This window comes from Thalassophryne amazonica, chromosome 1 (genome assembly GCF_902500255.1).
Source record: "Thalassophryne amazonica chromosome 1, fThaAma1.1, whole genome shotgun sequence".
NCBI classification, from domain to species: domain Eukaryota; kingdom Metazoa; phylum Chordata; class Actinopteri; order Batrachoidiformes; family Batrachoididae; genus Thalassophryne; species Thalassophryne amazonica.
In genome coordinates, this window is record NC_047103.1 from 26484509 (window position 1) to 26511674 (window position 27166).

Consider the following 27166-nt stretch of genomic DNA (forward strand, 5'->3'; position numbering starts at 1 on the left):
AACCATTTAATATATGCAACTATGGAAAGTCATAAATAGATGTATTCACTTCTGGAAGTATAATTCATCTGCCAAACATTTTTCTACTTTGTTAATTTTACTTTAAGATGCATCTTCCATTTGCCGCATTTTCAGGTGTAGACAATATGCAAACCCAATGTCTTTGAGTGAACATCTGTTACACATTGGATTGGGCAGTGTCCTGTTCACATGGAATAGCCCATGAACAAAAACAGCAGCAAAGCAAAAATCAGAGTGCTGATTTATTTTGTTTCATCCAATATTAAAGCCAAGAAGACACTCAACCAGATTAAAGTGTTCAGGGCTGTAAATGGTTTTGTAAAACCTTTGACTGAAATAGTGATCAACTGATGTCATGATAAAGAAATATAACATGTTAGTGCTGTCTGTAATGGCTTAAGAATTTTTACGATTTGTCTTAAAAAAAAAAAATCTTTGTTACCACCATAATTTTGTTTCATATTTCTCAAATAAAAGTTTCAAAATCATACATTAAGCTCAAAATATGCATACCATATGCTCAAAATCACATTTCATGGAAACAATTTTATAATTTTAAGACATTGCTAAGAAGTACGACAAAATGTCATGACACTCAGTTTCCCAGGATGCAGTTTGAGAGTCAAAGGGTGCTGCTGAGCACATGTAGCCTCAGTTAACTGAAGAAAAGCTGTTGACCTTCAACTGTGGGCCAAACATTTACTTAAAAAGGAAACAGACAAAGTTAATAAACATAGGTCATCAGATATCCAGCTGGAAAGAACTACAGATAAAATCTGGGAATATTTCACATAATATTTCACTGGATATGACCTATATAGACGTAGGACTGCTCAAAAACATTTACCTCATCTATGATAGTGTATTCAGAAGCCAAAATAAGTAGTTTAATCCCATTTTGTGCCTCGTACAATAATATTAATTAGCTCGCTAGCTTCTGCTTACTAATGTGTTGTAAATAAATAATGCACAGAGTTTTCAAATCATGAATTTGCACTACACATTTATTTTACTGGTGATTGTTGAGTAGCCATAAAATGGACAACTATAGCATATATATTTTGAAAGTTCAGGTTGTCCTGAAAAAAAGATATGTAAAACTTGATTGTGGGATGCAGGGAGAGCTGTTAACAGCAATAATAAAAACTGTCCAAAAAATGCTCTCGGACCCCAGAGGGTTAACCACTGAAACTGAGACATGACGATAGATGCGTGAAATGACATAGAATAAGTCTCTTTTCCATGTGACATCAGTGACCCTATGACCTTGGCGGAGGTTTGCACTCTCCGAGTGTTTCTAGTTACCTCCGCCAAGGAGGTTGTGTTTTCGGTTTGTTTGTTTGCTCAAAATGTTTTGAACGGATTTTGATGAAATTTTGTGGAGTGGTTGGAAATGACAAGAGGAACAAGTGATTAAATTAAATCACGATCCGGATCCCAATGCTAACATGTTAGCATGTCTATGGCATTTTCAATGTTAAAAGTTAACATTAAGCAGTTGCAGCTGTCATCACGTTCGGGTGCATTTGTTTTCAAACTGTAATATTTCTTAAATTTATTTTTGTTTATATATTAATAATCTAATGATTTTATATACAATTTTAGAGAAACAGACAAAAAGAAATAGATCACTGTGCCAAGAAGGGAATCTTTTGTTTGTCTGTTTGTCAGCAGGATAACTCAAAAGGTTTTGATCGGATTTTGATGAAATTTTGTGGAGTGGTTGGAAATGACAAGAGGAACAAGTGATTAAATTTTAGTGGTGATCCGGATCACGATCTGGATCCCGATGCATACGCGTTAGCATATCTATGGCATTTTCAATGTTAAAAGTTAGCATTAAGCAGTTGCAGCTGTCATCACGTTTGGGTGCATTTGTTTTCAAATTGTAATATTTCTTAAATGTATTTTTACCTACATCAAGGAGGTTGGAAATGACAAGAGGAACAAGTGATTCAATTTTAGTTTTCAAATTGTAATATTTCTTACATTTATTTTTGTTTATATATTAATAATCTAATGATTATTATATACAATTTTAGAGAAACAGACAAAAAGAAATAGATCACTGTGTCATAAATGTTAAAAAATTCACAATATCAGTGCTCAGATGACAGTAACTTCTGGGAAAGGTGCAAGTTGCAATAAACTGTGATGCCAAGCGCTAAGGATACATGCTATCCAGTCACAGCAGATGAAACTTTTTTTACTACTGAGCAAACATCATTGTTAGACTTTTTTAGGTTCAATGATTCCAGGGTGTGTGGATGTTATGGCGTCAGTGACCCCATGGCCTTGGCGGAGGTTTGCATTCTCTGAGTGCTTCTAGTTAAACATGCTTTTTTATTAGTATGGCCTAAGCAGATTGTCACCCCTTTGAGTCTGGTCTGCTTGAGGTTTCTTCCTCAAATAATCAGAGGGAGTTTTTCCTTACCACTGTCTCCTGTGTGCTTGGTCTCAGGATTGGTAAGGTTAGATCTTACTTGCGTGAAGCGCCTTGAGGCAGCTTTGTTGTGATTTGGTGCTTTATAAATGAAATAAATTGAACTGAAATTGAATATTCCTGTGTTGTAAGATAAAAAAAAAACACCAAACAACTGGGCAAAATAATACAGCGCATAAGTCCACCTTTAAGAGTAAGCCCAAAACACAAATTTACTGAAAAGGTGGAAATTTCAGAAGTCATTTGTAAAAAATCTCATCCTCCCACACAACTGCTACACATCCTGTGTTTGTCTTCTTCCCAGCTTTGAAGACTGACGTCAATCTCATCTACTGCAATACAAGTTGGTACTGTGGCTCCAAATGATGTGATGTGCTGGACAAATTTAGCAATTCCTGTTTATCCTCTGGGTTACTGTCTATGGTTTGATGTTACAGTTTGGTTTTGATTAGTTGCACATAGAAGAATTCAGGCCACGACTGTGGAACAGCTTTCCAAAAATCATTACGTCAGCAAAATCCGCAGTCAAAACTGACCCACATTGAATGTGTCACAGTTCTGTGACAGTCCTCCTGCTTTTACTGCATTTGTATCATTTCATGCACTGTTACGAGTTTTATACGAGTTACAAAATCATACACCAAATGACAACAAGAGCAAGCTGTTGTGTGTTGGGAGGTTTGGCTGGACATTTTGGTGTTCTTTTCTTTTCTTTGCTCTCCAGGTGGTATGCAAAGTGGTTTTTCTCTGTGGAGAACGTGCTGGCAGAAGAGTCCTTCACCCTCATCAGCATTATTAGCTGCACCTGTGGATGATGCTCACGTGTAAACTTAAAGACTTTCAGCTGAAGCAGATAATGAGATGGCGTTCTGCATTTAAGCCATGAGTGGTTCAAGGTGAATGGCCGTGAACTCGACCTTGTGACGTTCGGTTGTGAGACGCTGAGGACCGCGCCTGGGTTTGACACATCGCGCCTGTGAAGGAGGAAGGGTGAGGGACACATGCTGTCAGTACACATCAGAGGTGATGATTGTCTGAATAAGTGTTAACAGTAATTTGGTATTTTGTTACGCAGTATATTTGAACATTGATGAGAATTGTGCAGCTCGCTTCTCACTGCCGTGGCGTACGGAATGATGATCCTCCACCTGTTGTGAGAAGCTGCTCATTTACATAAAGCTTAAATTCAGACCTGAATGTGTTGGTGATAGTGTGTGCCTTTGAAGGACATTTGTTGTAGCTGTTGACTTACCTCACCTTTTCATCCTTCACAGAGTCAGTTTGTCATATCCACCTGGGGGGTGTTCGGCGGTGAGTCTGGGTCCAGAAGCGTCGGGCTTCGATCCATTTGGGCGCTGGAGAGCGTGCCGTCCTTCACCTCGCCAGACAAACGCACATTTATGTTGTACACAGTTATTGCACAGAAGGGAAATAAATTTGTTTTGTTTTTGGAACTGCTTTCTGGTTATTTTAGCGCTGGGTTCAGTCAGACGCTGGTCCGCTCCTCAACTCGCGTCTGCACATAACACAAGCGGAAGGCACAAAGTGAACAAAATTAAATTACAAGGGAAGGAAATGAATTAGCAGCCCTTATGGAAGTATAAGAGTTGCAAGGAACACACAAATAAAGAACATGTTGAATCAATTTAGAATTTATGACGTGGAAATATAACTTGTCACAAAAAGTGCTCATCTCACAAGGTTATGAGGTAAATCCTGCCTAGGCACAGAGAACCGTTGGAACTGCTTCCTGGATCCTGTAGCATGAATGGAATCCTGTCCAGGTAGGAAAGAAGGGACTAAATCTCAAATATGCTCAGAGAGTACAATGATGCCACACCCAGATTTCAAAGCATCAGCATGGACTAAGTCGTACACAGGCCCTGAGCCGGTGCTTATCCTCGGATGCCAAAGAATGAATAAATTTATAGAAAATCTTTTCCGCGTGGGGTTGTGTGGAGGTGTGATTGTGTTATTTAAGTGTTGTATCAGAAAACAGGTTTCTCTCTCACAGATGTCATTCACACATTGATCGTCTATTTCTCTCACTTTATTTTGCTCTCACAGCCAAATCCATGCAAACTCCTTTCTGAGGGGTTGTACGTAAGGCCATGTTACTGTATGTGAGTTTTTCCGCATAACGATTGCGAAACTGAAAGTACTGGATTGTAGTGCATCCGGAAAGTATTCACAGTTCTTCAATTTTTCCAGATTTTGTTATGTTACAGCCTTATTCCAAAATGGAGCAAATTCATTTTTTTTTCCCTTACATTCTACCCACAACACCCCATAATGACAACATGAGAATTTTTTTTTTTATTTGAGCAAATTTATTAAAAATAAAAAACTTCTTAAGTATTCACACCCTTTGCTCTGTACTTTCTTGATGCACCTTTGGCAGCAATTACAGCCTCAAGTTTTCTTGAATATGATGCCACAAGCTTGGTGCACCTATCTTTGGGCAATTTTGTCCATTCCTCTTTGCAGCACCTCTCAAGCTCCATCTTGTTGGATGGGGAGTGTCGGTGCACAGCCATTTTCAGATCTCTCCAGAGATGTTCAATCAGATTCAGGTCTGGGCTCTGGCTGGGTCACTCAAGGACATTCACAGAGTTGTCCTGAAGCCACTCATTTGATATCTTGGCTGTGTGTTTAGGGTCACTGTCCTTCTGAAACATGAACCATCACCCCAGTTGGAGGTCAAGAGCACTCTGGAGCAGGTTTTCATACAGGATGTCTCTGTAAATTGCTGCATTCATCTTTCCCTCAATCCTGACTAGTCTCCAAGTTCCTGCCACTGAAAAACATCCTCACAGCATGATGCTGCCACCACCATGCTTCATTGAAGGAATGGTGCCTGGTTTCCTCCAAACATGACACCTGTCATTTACGCCAGAGAGTTCAATTTTTGTCTCATCTGACCAAAGAATGTTGTTTCTCACAGTCTGAGTCCTTCAGATGCCTTTTGGCAAACTCTAGGTGGGCTGGAGGCTACTGTGCTCACCGGGCCCTTCGAAGCAGCAGAAATATTTCTGTACCCTTCCCAGATTTGTGCCTCACGACAATCCTGTGTTAGAGGTTTGTGTGTATATATATATATATATATATGTTCTCCACTCAGATTGCAATAGCCAATCACAGATTAGCCTTTCTGTCCATCATGCTTGGTGCCAGAAAGTTATGTTGGATCCAAAAAGGCTAGGACCAAAAGTTATATTGGATCAGTTCCCACTGACCAATAGCGTTAGAGCTTACTGCCAACAGCTAGCCAATCAGAGCGCAGCATATGAAGGCCAGGAACTAGCTGACAGACGCTGGTTGAAAAAAATGGCAACAAACATGTCAACAACAGCAGAAAATCATCTGCCAATGAGGTTTGCTGAGTTCACAGAGGAGGAACTGGTGGAAATATTGAACTCCAAGGATGCCAAAAACACTAAGAAGGTAGACAAGCACACTACTGACATTTTAGCAGCATTCATCGCATCAAAATCATCGATCACAGCAATTGGAGCTAAATCAACAAACTGTCACTGGACAGAACTTGACAGGCAAGGGCTTGCAAAGTTGTTATGAAAATTTTACGCTGAGGTGTGGCTTAATTTGGGAGGGGGGTGTATAACATAACAATTGATGTTATGACTCGGCTGCGCCTCGTCCAGTATAACTTTTCTTCATCCAATACTTCTCTATGTTGGACTCCTTACCATCCATTATTTGTATTATATATATATATATATATATATATATATATACACACACACACACACACACACACACACGAGGTCTGTTAGAAAAGTATCCGACCTTTTTATTTTTTCAAAAACCTGATGGATTTGAATCACGTGTGCTTGCATGAGCCAACCTTGAACCTTTGTGCGCATGCGTGAGTTTTTTCACGCCTGTCGATTGCGTCATTTGCTTGTAAGCAGCCTTTGTGTGAGGATGGGTGGAGTCTCTCGTCGTTTTGTTTTTTTTTTTGCAAGGAAATGTCGGAACAACTGGAGCAGCGCGACTGCATCAAATTTTACCAGAAACTGGGTGACAGCCAGGTGGAACCATTCGGATTATTAAGACAGCTTTCGGTGACGATCCTCTGGGCATCACACAGATTAAGGAGCGGTACAACCGGTTTAAAGACGGCCGCACAAAGGTGGAAAGCGAGCCACGCTCCGGTCGGCCATCAACATGCTGAAATGACTGGATCACTCCAAAGTGAGCGCTGTGGTAATGCGGGACCGTCGTGTGACTATCCGAGAAATTGCGGAAGAGGTGGACATCAGCACTTTTTCAGCACATTCCACTGTGACAGAAAATTGGGCCATGAAAAGGAGTGGCGGCGAAATTTGTGCCGAAGCTGCTGACAGAGCAAAAGCGCCACCGTGTTGAATTCTCACAGGACATGCTGGACTCCGAAAAATGATGTCCACCTCTTCCACCATTCGGAAGATTCAGACAGCATTCGGTGGCTTTTCAGTCATGTGACTATCCGAGAAATTGTGGAAGAGCTGGGCATGTCACAACATGTCCTGTGAGACTTCAACACAGAGGCGCTTTTGTTCTGCTGTCAGCTTCGTGCCGATGAATTTCGCTGCAACTCTTTTCATGGCAAAATCTTTCACAGTGGAATGTGCCGAAAAAGTGCTGATGTCCACCTCTTCCGCAATTTCTAGGGTAGTCACACGGCGGTCCCACATCACCACAGCGTTCACTTTGGAAATGATCTGGTCATTTCAGCATGTTGATGGCTGACCGGAGCGCAGCACGCTCTCCACCGTTGTGCGGCCATCTTTAAACCGGTTGTACCGCTCCTTAATCGGTGTGATGCCCAGAGGATCATCACCAAAAGCCGTCAGAATAATCCAAATGGTTTCCACCTGGCTGTCGCCCAGTTTCTGGCAAAATTTGATGCAGTCGCGCTGCTCCAGTTGTTCCGCCATTTTCCTTGCAAAGAAAAAACAATGAGAGACTCCCCTCATCCTCACACAAAATGATGCAATCGACAGGCATGAAAAAAATTCCGCATGCGCATGAAGGTTCAAAGTTGGCTCATGCAAGCACACGTGATTCAAATCCATCAGGTTTTTGCAAAAAATAAAAAGGTCCGATACTTTTCTTACAGACCTCGTATATATATATATATATATATATATATATATATATATATATATATTTGCACAAATATAACAAAAAAACATTTTTAACATTGTGTTTCTGGGTTATTGTGTGTAGAATGAGAGTAAAAAAGTTTCATCCATTTTGGAATAAGACTATAACATAAACTGTGGAAAAGGTGAAGTGCTGTGAATACTTTAAGGATGCACTGCGCATATCTGATTTTGTATATCTGCATCTGTGCTGAAATGGTTTGTCTCCCTGTCTGGCAGCTGCACCTTCTCGTAATCCATCATCAATGAAGCATTCAGTAACCATGCAGCAGGGAGCACATCCATCCATGGGGTCTTACATAAGCAAAATAAATTTGCCTGTTTGATTTACCTGGTGCAGTGAAGCTCACCACATTATCCTCTTTACATGCCCTTTTAATAAGGAGAATTACAAGGTGAATTTTTTTTTTTTTTTTTTTTTTAAAGTTAGCCTGTTAAACTGGAAGGGGTGGAGTAATTTTTTCTTTTTTTCATTTCTAGTTTTCACTATTAATCCACTTGTTTAAATTGTTGCAATACATTCACAAAACCTAAGGTTGTCACTTGATTTTCTTTAAAGAGATGTTAAAATAGTGTTCCTGCACAAATATATTTTAATCTGCTTTCAGAATTCATTTACAGATTTAAAAATGCCTAAATAGGGAGGGGTTTTTTTCCCACAGTGGACAAATTCAGATCATGTAGACTATGAAGACATACCTGCACACTTAAAGAAGACATCTGGTTCATTTTGACATGTCTAAATGTTGATGATAGCCATCCGTGATATACCTTTTTTTCCTGACAGCTTGCTTTGGTGCTGCGAGCTTGTATGTATTTGTCTTCTTTGCCGAAATAAATGCATAAATCCTCACAACTGGCTTTAAGTCATCCAAGCTTCAGACTGATTGGAAATGGATGGATGTATAACCATATGTCACAGACTTCACGTCTTCAGTTTTTGGCTACAATGAGTTTTTTTTCCTCCTCATTCATGAAATCATTGTTGGACAGGACTGAACGTGTGACTGTATTGGAGTGAGTGTTCAACTTTTAATCAAAACCTGACGTCCACCTCGATACAGGCCTGCAGCTCAGATGACCTACATCTGACAGAAGCCAAACCAAAGCTGAGCCAAATTTAAGACACATGATAAATGTAGTGCTCTGAAAGGATTTACACCTTTTCCTCTTAAACTTAATGGGTTTTTTCCCACAAAAAACATCTCTTAAACATGCAATGACACGTTAATGTACAAGGGCTGGTGATGCTACTTACAGTAGCAACATTAATAGCATATTACTGGACACACACACACACACACATACTATGCACAACGGCTGACTGGATTGCTTATCACTGTCACAGGACTTATTTAATCTGACGTCGCCCTGCCTCAGGTGCTACGGCTAATGGTTCGCTAATGTTTATGACACATTTATGACACTATATGGGAGCTTCACACTTTTCACAAAGGGTTTTTACGACAGTTTTATACTACATCTTTGCTGTTCTGGGGGGTGGACATTTAATATTTAATGTATTTAATTTCAGCTGTGTTCATGCCCAGAGCATTCAGAGACGCCACCATATGCGTAAAGGACTTTATGGCTGATTGAACAAAGGAGTTGCGCCACATATACGGTGCCACACGGGTGCTCACTTTTTAGAGAGTAGTGTGGACTTTTCTTTCATCCGTTGGTACAGTGATCATTGTTGAAGGTCTCCAGGTTGGCTTCAAATATAGTCCAAGGCCGGTTTGAGGCCACTAGTTTTTACCTATTTTTCACACTGTTTACTTCCCATCAAACAAAAAAAGAGCTTTACACGATAACTATGTAACACATGATGGTCTACATGTGCAATGCTTGAGTGCATTGTTTTCTCGTCGATACAGTACTACACACACATACATACCCACAGACACTATCCTATATGCTATCCTATGCTACTATCCTATGCATATCTACAACTACTAATGCATAACAATCTACTGAAACAGCCTCATTACTAACCAAGCGTTATTATATTCCTTTGTCTGGGTAATGTATTAATAATGTCTATGATCTCAACACATTGCACCATGAAAGGATGTTAAACATTATATAAGGCCGCGTCCGACTCACTTGGATGTAGCTTGAAATTACACATAAGTCAATGGGAACAGATATGTGGCAACTACGATAGATTTTGTATAATTCTCAGCCTCCGATGTTGTGGCATTGGATTTGGTCTTGGCCTTGGAGACCCAGGACTCAGACTCGGCCTCGAAGGTGATGGGCTCCACTACAACACTGATAGTGATAGATTAACCCTCTGGGGTCTGAGGGTATTTTTGGACTGCTCACTCACCTGGCATAAATGTTTTATTATTGCTATTAACAGCTCTCCCTGCATCCCACAATCAAGTTTTATTTCAGTTTTTTTTTTTTCGGGACAACCTGTGCTTTCAGAATATATATGTCATAGTAGTGTTTTATAAGTGTAATAAAGGTTTACAATCAAAAATAGGCATGGAAAAAATAAAGCAAAAAATAATTTTCCACACACATTTATTCAAAACACACAGCAAGCTATAATAAACAACTGTTTTGACACTTTATAAAGGCAATTTGAGGTCTTGTGTGAAAGACTGTACAACAAAAAGGTTCAAACAAACACAAATGCACATTTTGAACAATATATACAAAATGGTCTATGCGGTTTTGTTGTCCATTGATATGGTAAACAGTGCTTTACATTGAGAAACCAACAGAGTTATCCAGTAACACTCACATGCAAACTAGTGGAGCAATCCTGATAGTTACACACTCTTTTTGAGCATGTGAGCTTGTCACCAGAGGCTCTCCGTCTGCTTCACTGATCGCTGTGCGTACTGGCGCAGGGTGCATGGAGACCAATAGTATGTACTCATTGGAGCACCCAGGGGGCTATTCAAAGGGCCAACTAGTAACATATCACTCCTGAAAATGATCTTTGGCTTTTCAAGTGAGGTAAATCTGCCCTACGACTGGATTTTGGAAAACCATGTGAAGGTGAACCAATTCTGATTGGACACTCACATTGCGCACATCATCACACAGCTTCTATGAAGAGTACAAAGATGGCCGATGGCTGGCTCACAAGTCCGCGGAGTTAACTTTTCAGCAAAAACAAAGTAAGTTTCTATCTCATATCATTAAAAAGTTATTCATAATTTAGTAAAGCTTGGTCTTAGCCATCGTATACGATGGTGTCGGCCCCAGAGGGTTAAACAAATAACATGAAGTATCTGGTAATACAATTTCAACTTACTTCTCACCCAGAACTGTCAGCGAGTCCAAGCTAGGATGTATACTGGTTTTAAGGCTAAGTTATGGTACTGTTGTGGCACTACACAGGAGCTCATTATGGAACTGTATTTTGTGTATGTACAGTATATTTCCCTTCACGCACACCCCAGTGCCACCAAAATGTCCAGTGTTTCTCAAACTTTTTCAGACCAAAGCCCACTGAAACAAACCAAACAAACAAACACATTTTCAGATGACCTAACTCTACAAATATCCAAAAACAATAAATCTGCTAACTCCAACACTATATTACAACAACATTTTACTATTTATTAGACTTTGGTGTCATTTTCAAACCATTTGAGAAACACTTAATTTGAATATGATCATTTAAAATGTGATATTTTGATGTACAAATATGGTAGAATTGCGCATGAAGCAGGAATCATATGCAATACGTGTAAAAATGTAGCTGCCTCTAATGCCTTGTACACCTGTTGCTACAACTATCTGCCCACACCAGTGGCTGAAAGACAAAGTGTGCCCTGTGAAAGCCCGTCAAACCCTCTTGTGGCAGTTGTCGGCCAAATTACAGGTGACACACACGTACATCTAACACAGCTTGCTTGGCACTTAGAAAATGTGCGGCCATTCACGCTATTAGCATGAAAACAGTCACAGACAATCACTGTCGTGCTGGTGGTGAAATTTGTCTAAGTACCCCCACAACTGTGGAGTTGCCGAGAACACATGTGGCGTGCCAGAGTGTTGCTCCCCCCACAACACGTGTGCATGTGCTTCAAGCGCTCCCCCCACCCCCCCCAACACATGCATGCATGTGGTTCCTTTCCCCTGCAGGTGAGCCTCTCATCTGATCATAGAGTGACACCTTGGTCTGTGCGCTGTACGGACAGGGGGCGTGGCTGGCTGCCAACAACAGCAGCTGTTGACAACTCTGGTCCTGGATGTCACAGCTGCAGAACACGTACCGTGTTTTGATGGACACGCGCATGTTTGCTTACTGTCCTCACGTGGAAATACATAAAAACATATATTGCTTTTCCAATGGGCTGGAGAGCGCGCGCACATTGACAGGCTGTTCCAGCTGAAGTGGACCATCAGTTCATGTGGACACACAGCAGGCAATCTGAATGACACGTCTGTCTGACAGAACACGCTTGTCCTGTGAGCAGTGCACCACGGGACTATATGAGAAGCCAACAGTGTGACAAATACGCCACTTTCAGTCACGTATCAGCAGAAATACACCATAACAAACGCAGTTTGGTCAGTTATCACGGCGCTTTTTTCTCTTTTAAAAAAAAATATTCATGTCCTTGTTGATTAAAGATCATTTTTCCACACCTTTTATAGGACAGCGATGGTAGCACATCTGGCTGGCAATCAGAGCTTTTGTAAATTTCAGGTTCGAATCCCGTGGGTGGCATGTATTTTTCTTTTTTTTTCCACAGCAGCTGCGTGATGTGGTTACACATACTCCAGCTGCTCGCACTGTGTTCCCAACTGTGATGGTTTCGTGCATGCTCATGCACGACACTGTCGCGTGCACAAAACTGCCGCAGCGGGTTTGTTCACCCCTGCCCGTTGGCTCAGTGTTTTCGTGGTTCACTAATACGAGCTGCTCCGCCATGATTCGCCCTGATTTGTACTTATTTGTACTATGTGTGAAAGGGCTCTTACCAACATCCTCATGGATCACTTGGGGTCACTCACGGACCATCAGTGGTCCATGGACCACTCTTTGAGAAAGGCTGCCTTCAACAAATCCAGGGAAACTGATAAAACTGTGATTGTAATTCAAAAGTGAGAGAAGATTATGAAAAAATGACCTACCATAACATACATATTCATTCTGCATTAAACAAAAGCCATCAAAGTGCTGCAGACAAGATTTAGAAAATAAGTTTTGGATGAAAAGAACATTTTGCACAAAGTCATGGCTTCTGTTCACGTGCTGCCTGTTTATGATTTCTCAGTCAGTAATTCAGCTGTTTAATTTTTCACAAAGGCACTTCTATCACAATCAACTCAGACATCATCATCATCTCATCAACTCAGTATCATCATAATCACATTCTCTAAGAGCCGAGTCAGCGTCCTCGTCCTTCACATCCTGCTGTGATGTGACACTTCATTGTATTAATTCATGATAATCAAAAACATTATTATTTGTAATTACCATGTGTTTAGCAGCTGCAGAGCAACACAATTTAGAAGCACATTCATTCATGTGCGAGAATGCAAAAATGCAGAATGTGTGTGCACAATGTGAGCATTAAAATTCATGGTTAACCATAACACACCAGGTGACTGTGTTATTGTGCTCATTAGTGACGATTCAAAACAAAAAATAGCCAGAGGACAGATTTTATGACTCGTCTGCAGAATGAAAACCACAATTCTTAAGTCATAAGAGGTTCAACTCACCAGCTTGGGTGGAATTTTTATTTTTTTCTCATTGCAATAAACACTGTATGTCGTCTCCTCATAGCTTACAGTTACAGTTGTATGCAAAAGTTTGGGCACCCCTGATGATTTCCATGATTTTCCTTTATAAATCAATGGTTGTCTGGATCAGAAATTTCAGTTAAATCTTATAGCAGACAAACACTGATATTTGAGAAGTGAAATGAAGTTTATAGGATTTACAGAAAGTGTGCAATAATTCTTTAAATAAAATTAGGCAGGTGCATAAATTTGGGCACCCCAGCAGAAAAAAATACATCAGTATTTAGTACTTTTGCAGAAATAACAGCCTCTAAATGCTTCCTATAGCTTCCAATGAGAGTCTGGATTCTGGTTGAAGGTATTTTGGACCATTCTTCTTTACAAAACATCTCAGGTTTACTGGTCTCTGAGCATGGACAGCCCACTTAAAATCACACCACAGATTTTCAATAATATTCAGGTCTGGGGGCTGAGATGGCCATTCCAGAACATTGTATTTGTCCCTCTGCATGAATGCCTTAGTAGATTATGACGAATGTTTAGGTGTCGTTGTCTTATTGAAAGATCCAGCCCTGGTGCAACTTCAACTTTGTCACTGATTCATGAACATTGTTCTCAAGAATCTGCTGATATTGAATGGAATCCATGTGACCCTCAACTTTAACAAGATTCCCAGTAGCTGCACTGGCCACACAGCCACACAGCATGATGGAACCACCTGCAAATTTTACTGTAGGTAGCAAGTGTTTTTCTTGGAATGCTGTGATCTTTTTCAGCCATGCATAACGCCTCTTGTTATGTCCACAGCACCTTATTCCAAAATGAAGCTGGCTTGTCCAAATGTGCTTTAGCATACCTCAAATGACTCTGTTTGTGGCGTGTACACAGAAAAGGTTTCCTCTGCATTACAGCATCATACAGCATCTTTTTGTACAAAGTGCGCTGTATAGTTGAACGATGCACAGAGACACTATCTTCAGCAAGATCATGTTGTAGGTCTTTGGAGCATGTCTATGGGTTGACTATGACTGTTCTCACCATCCTTTGCTTCAACTTATCTGAGATTTTTCTTGGCCTGCCACTTCCGGCTTTAACTAGTACTATGCCTGCGGTCTCCCATTTCCTCACTATGTTCCTTTTTGTATTCTTCCCCTAAACCATGATGTTGAACAATCTTTCTTTTCAGGTCATTTGAGGGGTGTTTAGAGGAGCCCATGTTGCCAGAGATGCAAAGAGGGGACACATTTGCAAATGGCCCTTTCTCATGATTGGATTCATCTATGTAAGAAGGTCAAGGGTCAATGAGCTTACCAAACCAATTTTGCATTCCAATAATTACTGCTACATGTATTCAAATCAATATACTGACAAGGGTGCCCAAATTTATGCACCTACCCAATTTTGTTTAAATAATCATTTCACACTTTCTGTAAATACTAGAAACTTAATTTCACTTCTCAAATATCAGTTTGTTCATCTGCTATATGATATATTTAACTGATATTTCTGATTCAGACAACCAATGATTTATAAAGGAAAATCATGAAAATTATCAGGGGTGCCCAAACCTTTGCATTCAACTGTATGCTTACACATCGGGAGCCTGGGGAGTGATGATGCGTTTCTTTTCCTCTGAGCAATGCAGTCAGTCTAGATGGCCCGTTAATCCATTTTACATTTTTTCTTATAGAAAAATTGGTTTTGGTTTAAGAACAACTCTGTTTAAGATCATTTTCTAAAGCATAGATGCACATCCAAAGTAGCAACTCCAGTAACTGCCCTTCTACATTATTTATTCAGTCATTCTGTCTTTTATTGTATACATGGGTGAGTGGGGGGGGGCTTAATTTTCCAGTTCATACAAATCTTTCTTCTCCACATTTTTAGCATTTTTTTTTTCTATTATATTGAGCCACTTCATCCATCCATTCATTATCATTCAGCTTTATATATATATGGATGTGTTCTGGCTCTTACACTGTTCAGGCTTACGGGGACTGGGTGTTGGGTAGGCCAGGGAGAACCAGTGACCTGGGTGCTTTTGCTCTGCAGCACTTGAGAACCTGAGTGAGGAAGTGGAGTGTCTGGGTTTGAGATTGTCCTGGATCAAAACTAAGATCAAGGCTTTTACTGACTAGATGTACTCGGCCATCAGAAGTGTCTGTATGTGGCTAAAGTGTTGAACTTGGTGTCCTTGGTGGTTGAGCTGGAGTCTGTGGTGGAGGTGTCAGCGAGGAGGATGTTTAGGAAACTGCTCAGCATCTTGGACAACACCTCCCACACACTGCATGCCACACTGATGTCCTGTCAGAGCACCCACATGTCTTTGGATGTGGGAGGAAACACCCGGAGGAGCACCCGGAGGAAACCCACGCAAACACAGGGAGAACATGCAAACTCCACACAGAAAGGCCACAGGTGGGAATTGAACTCATGACCTGCTCGCTGTGAGGCAACAGTGGTAACCACTAAGCCACCGTGCTGCCCACATAATGAACAGTTATTCAGAATTATTCAGAGTTATGTGCAATGTTGTCAAACATCTTGTGCAAATGTCTTCCAGTCATTTCACATAAATCTGTTGTACTTATTGAAAAAAAGTTCACAGTTTTGGTACTCTGGCAAAATAATTTCCTTTGGGATAATAAAGTTGATCTTATCTTATGCCTGGGAAGAGCTTATGAGGTCATGAGGTTCCTTGACAGAGGTGTTTGGCGATGCCAATGTCATTGCAAAAGGACAAAAGTCTACGTTTTTGGGTCCGGGACTACCTGTGTTACTGTTTGGTTGTGAGACCTGGACTCTCACAACCAAGTCTTAAGGGGATAACTGGATGTGGTCACAGGTCTCTTTGGAGGATCCTTGGATACTGCTGATGTGGCTTTGCATCAAATGAGCAGAGACTAAAATCGACTAAGATGAGGAGTTTCACTCGCAATGTAAGGGAACATCAGCTTCAACTTATTGGCCATATGGCGGTTTTCTCTATGTATAGGTGCCCGAGTTTTGAAGAACCCAGCGGCCAGAGAAACCCAAGGGAACACCCATGTTTCATCTGGCTATGGCAGATTGATGCTTAAGCCCCGTTTACACATAGACGATAAGAGCTCCCGGAAGCGTCCCGGAAGAGTTTTTGGTCGTCTTAAGGATCACATGCTGTTGTTAACGCCGGCACTAGGGGGTGTGGCTTAGTTCCGGCTTTACCGGGAATCGTCAAAAAAATTATTCAACATGTCGAAAAATTCTGGGAGCGCTCCCGGAGAATTCGTGTGACGACGGAGACAACGCGAACAACGGCGTCTGATACTTTTTAATTGCCGTTTCATCCTGCCCCTTCCTGTAGTACCGCAGTTTACACCGCCATAATTGGCGGCCGGCGTTGTATCCCTAACCAGCGGCGTGTAAAACGGCAATAGAGCCCACATCGGCGTCCTCAAGGGCGTTTTAACCGGCGACAGACCCAGACAAAACGGCGGCGCTAGCGGACAGTACACCATTCTAAACGCCACCTCCCGGTTAACGGCGTTCCAAACGGTCGATAGGCGGTGGTCAATATAAGAACACTAGCGCGCTGCATGCAGGCCTCTCACTCGCGGCCAGCTCCAGATATTTTTGCAGAGAAGGTCCAGTATGCCTCCTAAAAGAAAATTGGCAGCAGCAAGGACTTACCAAGAGGTCTGGTTCAGAAGCAGAGGGTAGCCCTGTGGTGGAGACGAGCAACACGTTGAGGAGGGGAAAAGGAAAGAGAAGAAAAGGCTGAGTATGATCTCCCTCCCCCTGCAGTGACAGAGGCATATGTATTCCTGCTGCTTCAGCCTATTATACACTGGGGGCGGTGCCTATATGCAAAAGTTCCTGGAGTAACGCAGGATTTTCCTGGATAAATCCAGCAGTACACAGGGCATTATCGGTGGCAGCAGAACACTGCCGTTCTCATGCGCGTCTTAACCTGCGATTGTAAAGGATAGAACTGGGTATTAACCCCCGTTGCCTGACGTGTGCCGGATGGTACGGCGTCAAAATGCCGCTTTATTCGGCGGATTTAGCTGCGTTTTATCTGCGTATTTGCGGCTAGTACGGTGGTCAAAACGCCGGCGAAATGCTCCGCCCCTTTCCACCATGAAAACAGCTGGAACTACCGCGAACTTCGGTCTACATACTACCCGCCGACAAAACCGTCTATGTGTAAACCATGCTTTACTGTCAAGAGGTGGTTGCACCAGTTATCTGCCTGGGTTGTTGCCAATCAGGACCCAAATTCTGTGGTGTCATGGATGCTGTGAAGCAGAACACCAACTCATTGTCCCAGACCTGACTTTATACACATACAGTACATCATAGCCTAAATAACCACAAGCAGAAGATGGTTCTTTAATGTGACAAACTTCATGAATCTGTTTTGACCTTTTGGCTCTCAGGTCTTCTGCAAAAAACTCCTAGTCAACACTACCAAGAGAAGCATGTACTTGTTCATCGTCAGCAAACACTAAATCAGTTTTATTTCAACAAAATGCACACGTGTAAATGCTGCCATGGCTACAATTCTGTTTTCATTAATATTTACACTGTACAGGCTGGAAATATTTGTTCCTCATGATCTCACTCTCTCTCTCTGGCAACTGAACCAGCATCATGTACACACATTCCAGGTTTATTTCTCAAAAATCACAGCAGGTATTGTGTATAAGGCAAAGCCACAAACCACCTGACAGTCGAGCTCGAAGCAGCAGCTCGAGCAGAAAACACTGGACCATGAAATCAGTTTCAAACTAATTCTTTAGTCATCCCTTGTGAACAGTTCCACCCGCCTCCTCTCACACATTCAGTCCCCTTTTCTGCTCGGTTCCAAGTATTCACTTCCAGCATTACTGACCTCTCTGGACTGCAACCTCCGTCCTGCAAGATTACATTCCACTCGTCTTCAAGTCGGCCATCAGATTTTTTGTCAAAGTGGCGTTTAATTCAAAATGTCACTCTCCCTGACAATTAAGCTCCGTGGGGCCATTTCAGTGAGAGTCACCCAGGAATTATTTAGCCAGGCCCTTCACAATGGTACTTTTGTGACATGGGGGCCCCCGGCGGTGTTATAGGTCAAGATATCCTCACACTGATGCGCACACATGCATACATGTCCACTCACACTGATCTGGATTCCAGCATACTGATGAAAGAAATATTAAATGGACTGCATTTATATAGCTCTTTATCATCTGTCTTCAGATGCTCAGAGCGCTATATACTATATACTTTGAAAATAGGTCGTATGGAGTGGGTAGAATAAGTTCAGTGTGTACACAGTGAAGTAGATTTAACAAGCGTATCACAAAGTTTCTTGGCCTGGGATATACAAAAGATATATATGTACACTTACTGGGCCTCATGTATCAATGTTGCGCACTTGTGGCGTAAATTTACGGCGTAAACTTGAAATACACCAAAGTCGCCGTGACATGTATCAAGCAGTGCGCACCTGCCCATTTCTGGCGTACGCCTGACGTAATCTTGATAAATGCGGCGGGTGGAAACGATCGTAATTATAATAAACACGCCCATAAATATTCAGACTCCGCTGCAGACACACCCTCATTTTACGACATGGAAGCCGGGAAGACGGCAATGAAAAAGAACTCCACCAATCACGACACGTGCCAATAGAGCATCAAAAGCGGCCGTCGTATCAATTGTTTTGTAGTATATAATCAATAAAGTGTTAAAGTGGTCCCTCATTAATCGCTGGAGTTACGTTCTAAAAATAGCCCGTAATACGCGAAACCGCGACGTAGACAGCGTTATTTTTTACAATTATTATAGACGTTTCAAAGCTGTAAAACCCCTCACTATACAGTTTATACACTTTCTCAATCAGGCATGAACATTTTCTCACTTTTCTCTCGTGTGTAAACACTCTCAAAGTTCAAACCTTAGTAGGAAAATAATACCAAACTGTTTTCAGGCCCAAACATTTGTTTGAGAAATAAAAATAGAATGTTTTCCTATAAATAATTATGATGGCTTTTAGAACTAACGAATTAATTTTAACAATCAACGAACAAGATCGGACACATAAGAAATTATTAATAGTGACTGACCAGTATTTCACAGATCGGGCCTCTGCATCCTGACGCCGCGCCTTTTCCCTCACACCTGGCTGCAGGTGTCTGTTTCCGTGTGACAAACACAGTTATGAGTAGTTGTTGGCACTCTTTTCTCTTCTGGGCAACAAGATTCTTATAAACAGATACACAGAACACAGAACACTGTAAAAAAAAAAAGGCATGCAAATTGGACTAAATACTCCGCGAGACTCCGAGGCCACGACAGGTGAACGGTGTTATAGCGAGGGACCACTGTATTCTCTTTTCACGTCAATAATTCTTGACGTGGATATTTGCTCGCTCAATTAATAAGACACGCCTAATCTGTCAGATTTCTTTATTTTTTAAATGTATTTCTGTATTTATTTTATTGTGACAACCGAATGGAGACGACAAAACCTGATTGCAGCACAGGTGAATTAAGGGAATGACGAAACTACAGTTGTTATTATCAATTTCATAGTCTAAAACGATCACACCACATGAAGTTAAGCTCAGCGCAGCTCTGGCTCCAGGCTCGAAGTCTGGAGAAAAAGGCGAGCAGCGCTTTCCTTCCTGTCAGCGCCACGGATCGTGCTCCATAACAATCCCGCAAAGGCAGGATTTGTATTGATTATTATGTAGTATAATCAGGAAAGTGTTATTTATGTAACATATGCATTGATTTGTATAATGGCACTGTTTATCATGTTGATCATCTTCATTTTTATGTGGATTCCAGCGCTGGTTTATTTTGGTGTATAATTTACGCCACCTCTCGACCTGGTGTATATTTTCAGCGCAGCGTACGCCAACGACCACATTGATAAATGCCAAGTAGCGCAGCCGTTTTGGCGTACACCCCATATACGCTCAAATATCGCTGTACGCAACGTTGATACATGAGGCCCACTGGGAGCAGTTCAGATTGTGTAGTCAACCAGCATCTTTACATCACTTCTTATACACAGTCAACTTAGATCTGCATTTCTGACTAGCATCTGCCCCTCAAACAAGATAAATGTTCAGGAACAAAAAAATTCACCATTTTGACCATTTCAGTAACTCCCTGCTACTGATTTTGGAGAGTGCAATTTGAAAGATTTTGCCTATTTCCAAGCTGCAGTGGAAACAAACCTTTGAAGATCTTCCCTAATTGGGAACACGTTGAGTTCTGCTAGTTTACCCATGGATTATGGAAATCTGTAGTTTTAAATTGGAAAAACAGTCTGGAAGCAAACACATAGTGGCTCTCAAGGTGTTGTCACCTTTAAATCTTCTGTTATTTACCCGTAGTCAGACCTCACTCTACCCCGTCACATCTGGCAGCTCCTGTTGGGGAACTACAAGATGTTTTCACTACAGACAAGGAATATAATTGCTCATAAATATTCTGGCTCTCCTCCCAGAGCCTTTTCCGTTGAGAAATGAGGTTAAACTACCATCACACACAGAGCTAGTAATTCCAGTATTTCTTTTCATATCAAGAAGCACATCTAAAAGTGGTTCCTCAAGTGATGATTCTGGTCTCCATGTTGTCGCCTCATGTCCAGTATAAACCTTTTTAGAGAGAACCACTTTGATTCATCCAGGAAGAAGAAGTCCACAAGTTTAAACAAAAGCAACTGGGCTTCTTGTTTTGTCCTCTAGATGTTTCACCACTCAGGGAGGTTAGATGGTTGAAGAGTGACCTATGAGAAGTTATCAGTGTAAAATGGGGAAAAATACTTTCTTCAACCCCAAGAAGGATTAAGAATCCATCTTTTTCCAGTTCCAACCCTTCACACTTGCATCAAGGGGAACACAGCCAGTGACTCTACTGAGGGAACGTTGACCTCACCAAGTCTCCAGGGCCACAAATCATCAACTGCTGAAAGACTCCATTTCTTTTTCAGGTGAGACACATACATACACAAACACACTCACACAGAGTATGGTGTAACAGCGGTGACCACATGAGAGGATTTTAGATTGAAGAAGCCATTTTGAAAAGTGGTGCAACATATTTAAGTCTAAACAAGTCAAATTAGTGTTTGCTAAACTTGTAAATAACCCGGTCTGAACTTATTGACTTGCTACAAACATGAATATGTCTTTCCCTGAGATGTTTTCAAGCACGTAGTGATGTCATGAACCTCTATGCATCATCACCCATCTTCAAAGTCATAAAATGTTTCAGGGCTGGTATGATAAAAAAAAAAATCATTTAAAAAAAATCATCAAAATGATTTATTTTTTAGAAATCATTACTTAAAAGATCACCAAAATATGAAATCAGTACCATTAAATTAATGGTACTGGTACAAGTTGTATGTGTACCTTTATGTTTTAACATATCGGTAAAGATTATAATTAATGATATTATTTGTGTAGTCTCATTTAGAAGAGTGAAATAAATAAAAATTTTAAAAAGTTTATTTTAATCAATAAAAGTGTATGTAAATAGGAAAAAAATCATGGCTTTTTAGAAAAAGAGGATTGTTTTTTTTTTTTTTAACCAGCACTGCAAAGTTTCCTCAGTACTTTGACTCTTCAGTGAGCATCATCAACAGTCATTCAAGCTGAATGACTTCAGTATATCATGATGTGGCTATATGTGGGACTAACCGGTTAAATAAAGGTTAAATTAAATTAAATATATCTTACAACCCAGGTTAACTACTACCTGAGCCAAGGCTGTCAACTCATTAGTCCTCCATTGGAAAAACTGAACACATTCGGAGCACTGGAATCATGCCCTTTATTTAACATCCTTATTATCTCCTCTCCAAAAACTAACCTTCTTTCTTGAACTTTTGTAGATATCTTGCCAACTTTTGTTACATCTCTGATCCTCTCTTTTCTTATTCTCTCCACCACTGTCATTTCTGCCACATTCACCTTCATTTGCTGCACTCCCTTCACTATCCATCTCTCAGCCCCACACTTCAATGATCTACTTACCACTGAGCCATAGCTTTGATACCGTTATCACACAATGCAGACCATGTTATCATGAAAGTCTTCCAAGCTCTATGACCTCATGGGAATGCTGCAAGTAGGTGCTCACTCATTTCAGAAAATTAATACAAATTAATCTGGAGTGAATGAGAAACAGATGTTGTCCTGTAACATTCTACTATACTAAAGTTCTCAGTCAAGTCTTTAACAGTCAACATGTGGCCAAATGTCTTTTTTGCATTATTATTATTATTTTTTTAATTATTATTATTTTTATTATATTAACATCTTTATTCATGAAATTTTTCACACAAATGTATATACATAAAGGGCTAATTCTGTCTGTCCATCTGTCTGTCTGGGATAAACTCCAAAACTATAATATGTAGCCCTAAAAACTATATATATTCTGATTCCTCATGACATGCAGAATAAACTGGTACCATATTATTAAAAGTTGAACGTAACCAAAAAATTAATGCTTTAATCTATTATGTTTATCTATTTATCTTTTATGCAATTACTGGGCAACCGGGTCAAGCTGCCCTGGTTGCCCAGGTCTATAGATCTATAGACCTTTAATCATGGAATTACTGGGCAACCAGGGCCATCTATATACATAAAGGGCTAATTCTGTCTGTCTGTCCGGGATAAACTCGGAAACTATAATATGTGGCCCTAAAAACTGTATATTCTGAATCCTCTTGACATGGGGAACCAACTGGTACCATTTTTTAAAAAGTTGAATGTAACCAAAAAATTTTTGCTTTAATCTATTCTCTTTATCTATTTATCTTTTATGGAATTACTGGGCAACTGGGTCAAGTTGCCCTGGCTGCCCTAGTTGCTGTCCCTGACAAATGTGTTTGTCTTTTAACCAAGCATTTCCACTTAGTTTGGGGTGTCTACCTCTTATAGTTCTGCTGGACAAATTTTAGTCCATTAAATATTACATTTGTAAGACATCACCATTACAAAAACAAATGTTGGGCAATTGTTTTGATTATAATGATTGGCATTTGGCCTATGTCTAAAACAGGTTAACCCAGGCAGTGCCGGGTACCCCAGCTAGTACAACATAAAAATAAAGCCGAAAAAACTGTAAAACCAAATAGATAAAAACAAAGAAAGAAAGAACCTCAGGAGCAAGTTAGATCATTAATAATCCATTGCAATTCTTGTTCATTAAAAAAATCCATCATTTAAAAAATTATCATCTCAACCAGTTCTACAATTTGACCACAGACTATCTTCCTCACTTGGTGTATTGTATCTATAAAAAACTAAAGTGTAGACTAAAGTGTTTGTTTTAACATCCCTACAAGATATTTTATACTTCTGAATAACAAATATAAAATTATTGCCCATTCTTGAGCTGATACTGATACTGTTTCTAAATATACGACTGCATTGATACACAGACCCTTGAACTGATCTAAATGTACTATGAAGCAGTCGTTGGCTTAATTTTAACATTATAAGTCGGTTAAGTTGTGTTTGTTTCATTCAAGCTCTCATAAAATTTCATGGTCGATACAAAATTTTCGTAACACTGGACATAGGAACGTTTAACTTTGCGAGGTTAAAACAAAAGTAGTGTGTCCAATAATGGCAGCCATTATAACTGATGAATGCAATTATTAGCTTTACATTCTGTTCATAGTATTTTTTTTAATGCTGTCATAACAGTTTGGAACTCAAAAGTTGCTCTTTGCTAACAAGGGCTGGCTTCTTCTGCGACTGTATGTGTTGACATGAGTTTGTGGTGTACAATTGCTGCAGCATAGTAGTAAAAACCTGAAGAAGGTTGCTGGTTTTTCATGAAATATGCAGGTGAATGGAAATCAGTGCCACGCTTGGCTGTAATTAATGAATGTCTATAGCAAACACTTAATAGGGATTGCATCATATCACATTAAATGCATAATTTTTCATTAAAAAAAACACTTCTGAATCATATTGTAACCATGTATCTGGATACATATTGGATCCTTTCATAAGGGAGGGATGCACACTTTATTGCAATACCTAATGATACACTCTTTCAAGACCTGACATGAACTTGGTGCACCTTTTGCAAGACACAGCTTAGTTCTTTAAACTATATAAGATATTATAGTGCCACTTGACTCGCCACCTACATCAGTTCAAAACCTGCCAAACTACCCCTGCAAAAACATTCCTCCATGAGGAATGCAGTGTCACATTCTCCTCGAGCATCAGTCATAAGGCCATGTGCCTCTGTGTAACATTCACTCCATTTCAGTACATGATGGCAACAGTTTCAGCTCATTCAGCAAAGTTATAAACTAGGAAAATATCAACACCACCAGAAACAAGCAGTCCAATGATTTTCAGAGAGCACCTACCTTCCAACAGATATGCAGAAGAAGGACGGCAGCATACCCAGAGGAGAGGTAGAAGTATTCCAAAGAACCAAGGACCACTGGGAATGCTGCATTAAAAACAGGAAGAGGAGCAACAAAATCAACACAAACTTTACTGAAAATGAGTTATTAATGAAAATATTGTGCCTTTCATTTACCAGGAAGCCATTTTCAGCGAAGGAAGCTTAGATCTGCACTAAAGTCTGTTCATGTGTGATATCCTTAGTATGTGAGAGACAGAGAGAGAAGGAGATGGAGCCCACTCTGACTCTCTCTCTCACTCTAAACTCTGAACCTCTCACTCTCCACCTCCTCCTCTTTCTCCTCCTCTCTCCTGGTTCCCATTTAAACAAAGGCAGCTTTAGTGCATCGGGACTCAAGGGGCCATCCAAACGCTGAAACCTGACACCTACTCCTCTCTCTACGGAGCGCTGCTTTCAATCCAACCCTCTGCTCAAACATGACGACCCCAGATACAAATTAACAAACTTCTGCTAATTCCTCCTCCTTCTCACCGGTGTGGTTTCTCTCTCACTTTCTGTGTGCTTCCATCGCTTTTCTTGCGTGTCCTTGGACATGCCTCAGGAGTAGACACATGAGCTCCCAAAAACAATCTTTTATGGGGAAAAATGTTTTACAGTGAATCATATAACTAAAAGTCTACTCAAGTGCAAACCTTCACCAAGGTCATGAAGTCCTGTGATTCTGCATTTGGGATTCTTGACTTTACTACACGCATCATCATCACCAAATTAATAAGTGTGTCAGAGATCCAGGTCTCTTTTCTCCGCAGTGACACTCGTGTCTCTGGGTTTTGGCACACCAACTTGTCATGTCTATTCTGTTGGCTGGGACTCTGCTGTTTTGTTTGGATGCTTTGTGGCTACCAAGTTGTTGAACTTGAATGCAACAATTCTGTCTTTGCATGTTTGACATTTTCTTGTCATGCCTTGTTTTATTTGTTTGTTTGTTTGTTTGTTTGTTTGTGGTCATATGACAAAATCAGATGGTCAACCAACTGACTCTGGCCTGCTTGCTGTTTCTTCCTGTAATAAAATACAACACTTGACTGAGTTTTTCGTACCCCTGGTACCAATGTGCTTGCTCAGTTGACGGGTAAGGTTAGGCCTTACTCCTGTGAAGCACCTTGGGGTGACTTATGTTGCGATTTGGCACTGTACAAACAAACTGGATTGGGACCGCCCAGCGATAGATTGGCGGTCTGTCCCGGGTGTACCACGCCTCTTGCCCAATGACCACTGGAATAGTTTCCAACACCCATGACCCTTAATTAGAATGAACTGGTAGAGAAGATGAATGAATGAATTGGGCCTCTTTCCTTTGAGCTTGAGAAACAACTGGACTCATGAGGTTGCTGGACAGAGGTGTTTGGCAATGACAGTACCTTTGCAGGAGAACAAAAGTCCAGCTAGTTCGGGTGGTTCCCCTCTTCCTGTATAGTTGTGAAACCAGTACCTAAAGCACCAACCAGCAACAAAACCAGTTACCTAGAACAATGTCTGGACAGCTTTGCGACTTCATCTCACCAGAGCATCCTTGGGTACTTCTGGAAGAGCTTTGTGTGAAATACTGTGTTACTTAGGGAGATTGATTCACTCATGTGGCGCATTTCTCTGGGAATTATCCAACATGCATGTTCCTGGATACTAAGGAGCACATGAGCTAGAGAAGGCCAAGGGGATGCACACGTTTCACCTTGTTGGAGAGATGGAGATGGACCTGTTGTCTGCCTGAGTAGTTGTCATCCAGGAACAAAGAGAGTTTTGCAGTTTGTTGGCGGCAGCGATGCCACCACACGACACTAAGTGCCCACTCCCTAACCTGGAATGACCCAGACCTGCACAAGATTTCTGTTTGTCCCATATGTCTCAAAAAATGTCCCATATACACGTTACATAAATAATAAGTGAAACATCTAGAATCCACAGATGGGTCCAAAGCAACACTAAAATTCAGTGGCGGCACCAAGGGGGGCTTGGGGGAGATTAAGCCCACCCAATAATGAGCCAAGCTCCCCTCAGCCCCCCCATAATTCTGACAATAATGTGAATAGCAACTGACATATTTGTGGATCTCAACTGCACTTTTGCACTGAAAATGTCTTAATATTGTGTAACTGAGAAAAGTGATGAATGCGTGAGTTCGGTGATCCACCAATGCTGAATCACCCTTCACAAACAGAATTTTCAGTTTTGCAAATAAATCTTTATTTGTAAATACTCACACACAAGTTACAAATCAGAAATTTGTGTTTGTGGATCACAAAGCACGTGTACAAATAAAAGGATATTTGTAAATCACCCTCTGTGCATTTGCAAGTATTAATGAGACAAATTTAACCCCATGCTCCAAAAATTTAGGTTTCCTAAATATTTATTACGGCCACTCTTA

General features: G+C 40.7%; 1 protein-coding gene across 1 annotated transcript in view; it reads right to left on the reverse strand.

Moving 5' to 3' along the window:
• Window positions 1-25066, reverse strand: part of LOC117508425 (collagen alpha-1(XV) chain-like) — a 207121-nt gene extending 182055 nt beyond the window's left edge. The window contains 2 exon segments of the mRNA XM_034168536.1: window positions 24737-24822; window positions 24913-25066. Of these exon segments, the coding sequence (XP_034024427.1) occupies window positions 24737-24822; window positions 24913-24923 (97 nt within the window). The 5' untranslated portion in view covers window positions 24924-25066.
• Between the last annotated feature and the right edge of the window lie 2100 nt (window positions 25067-27166).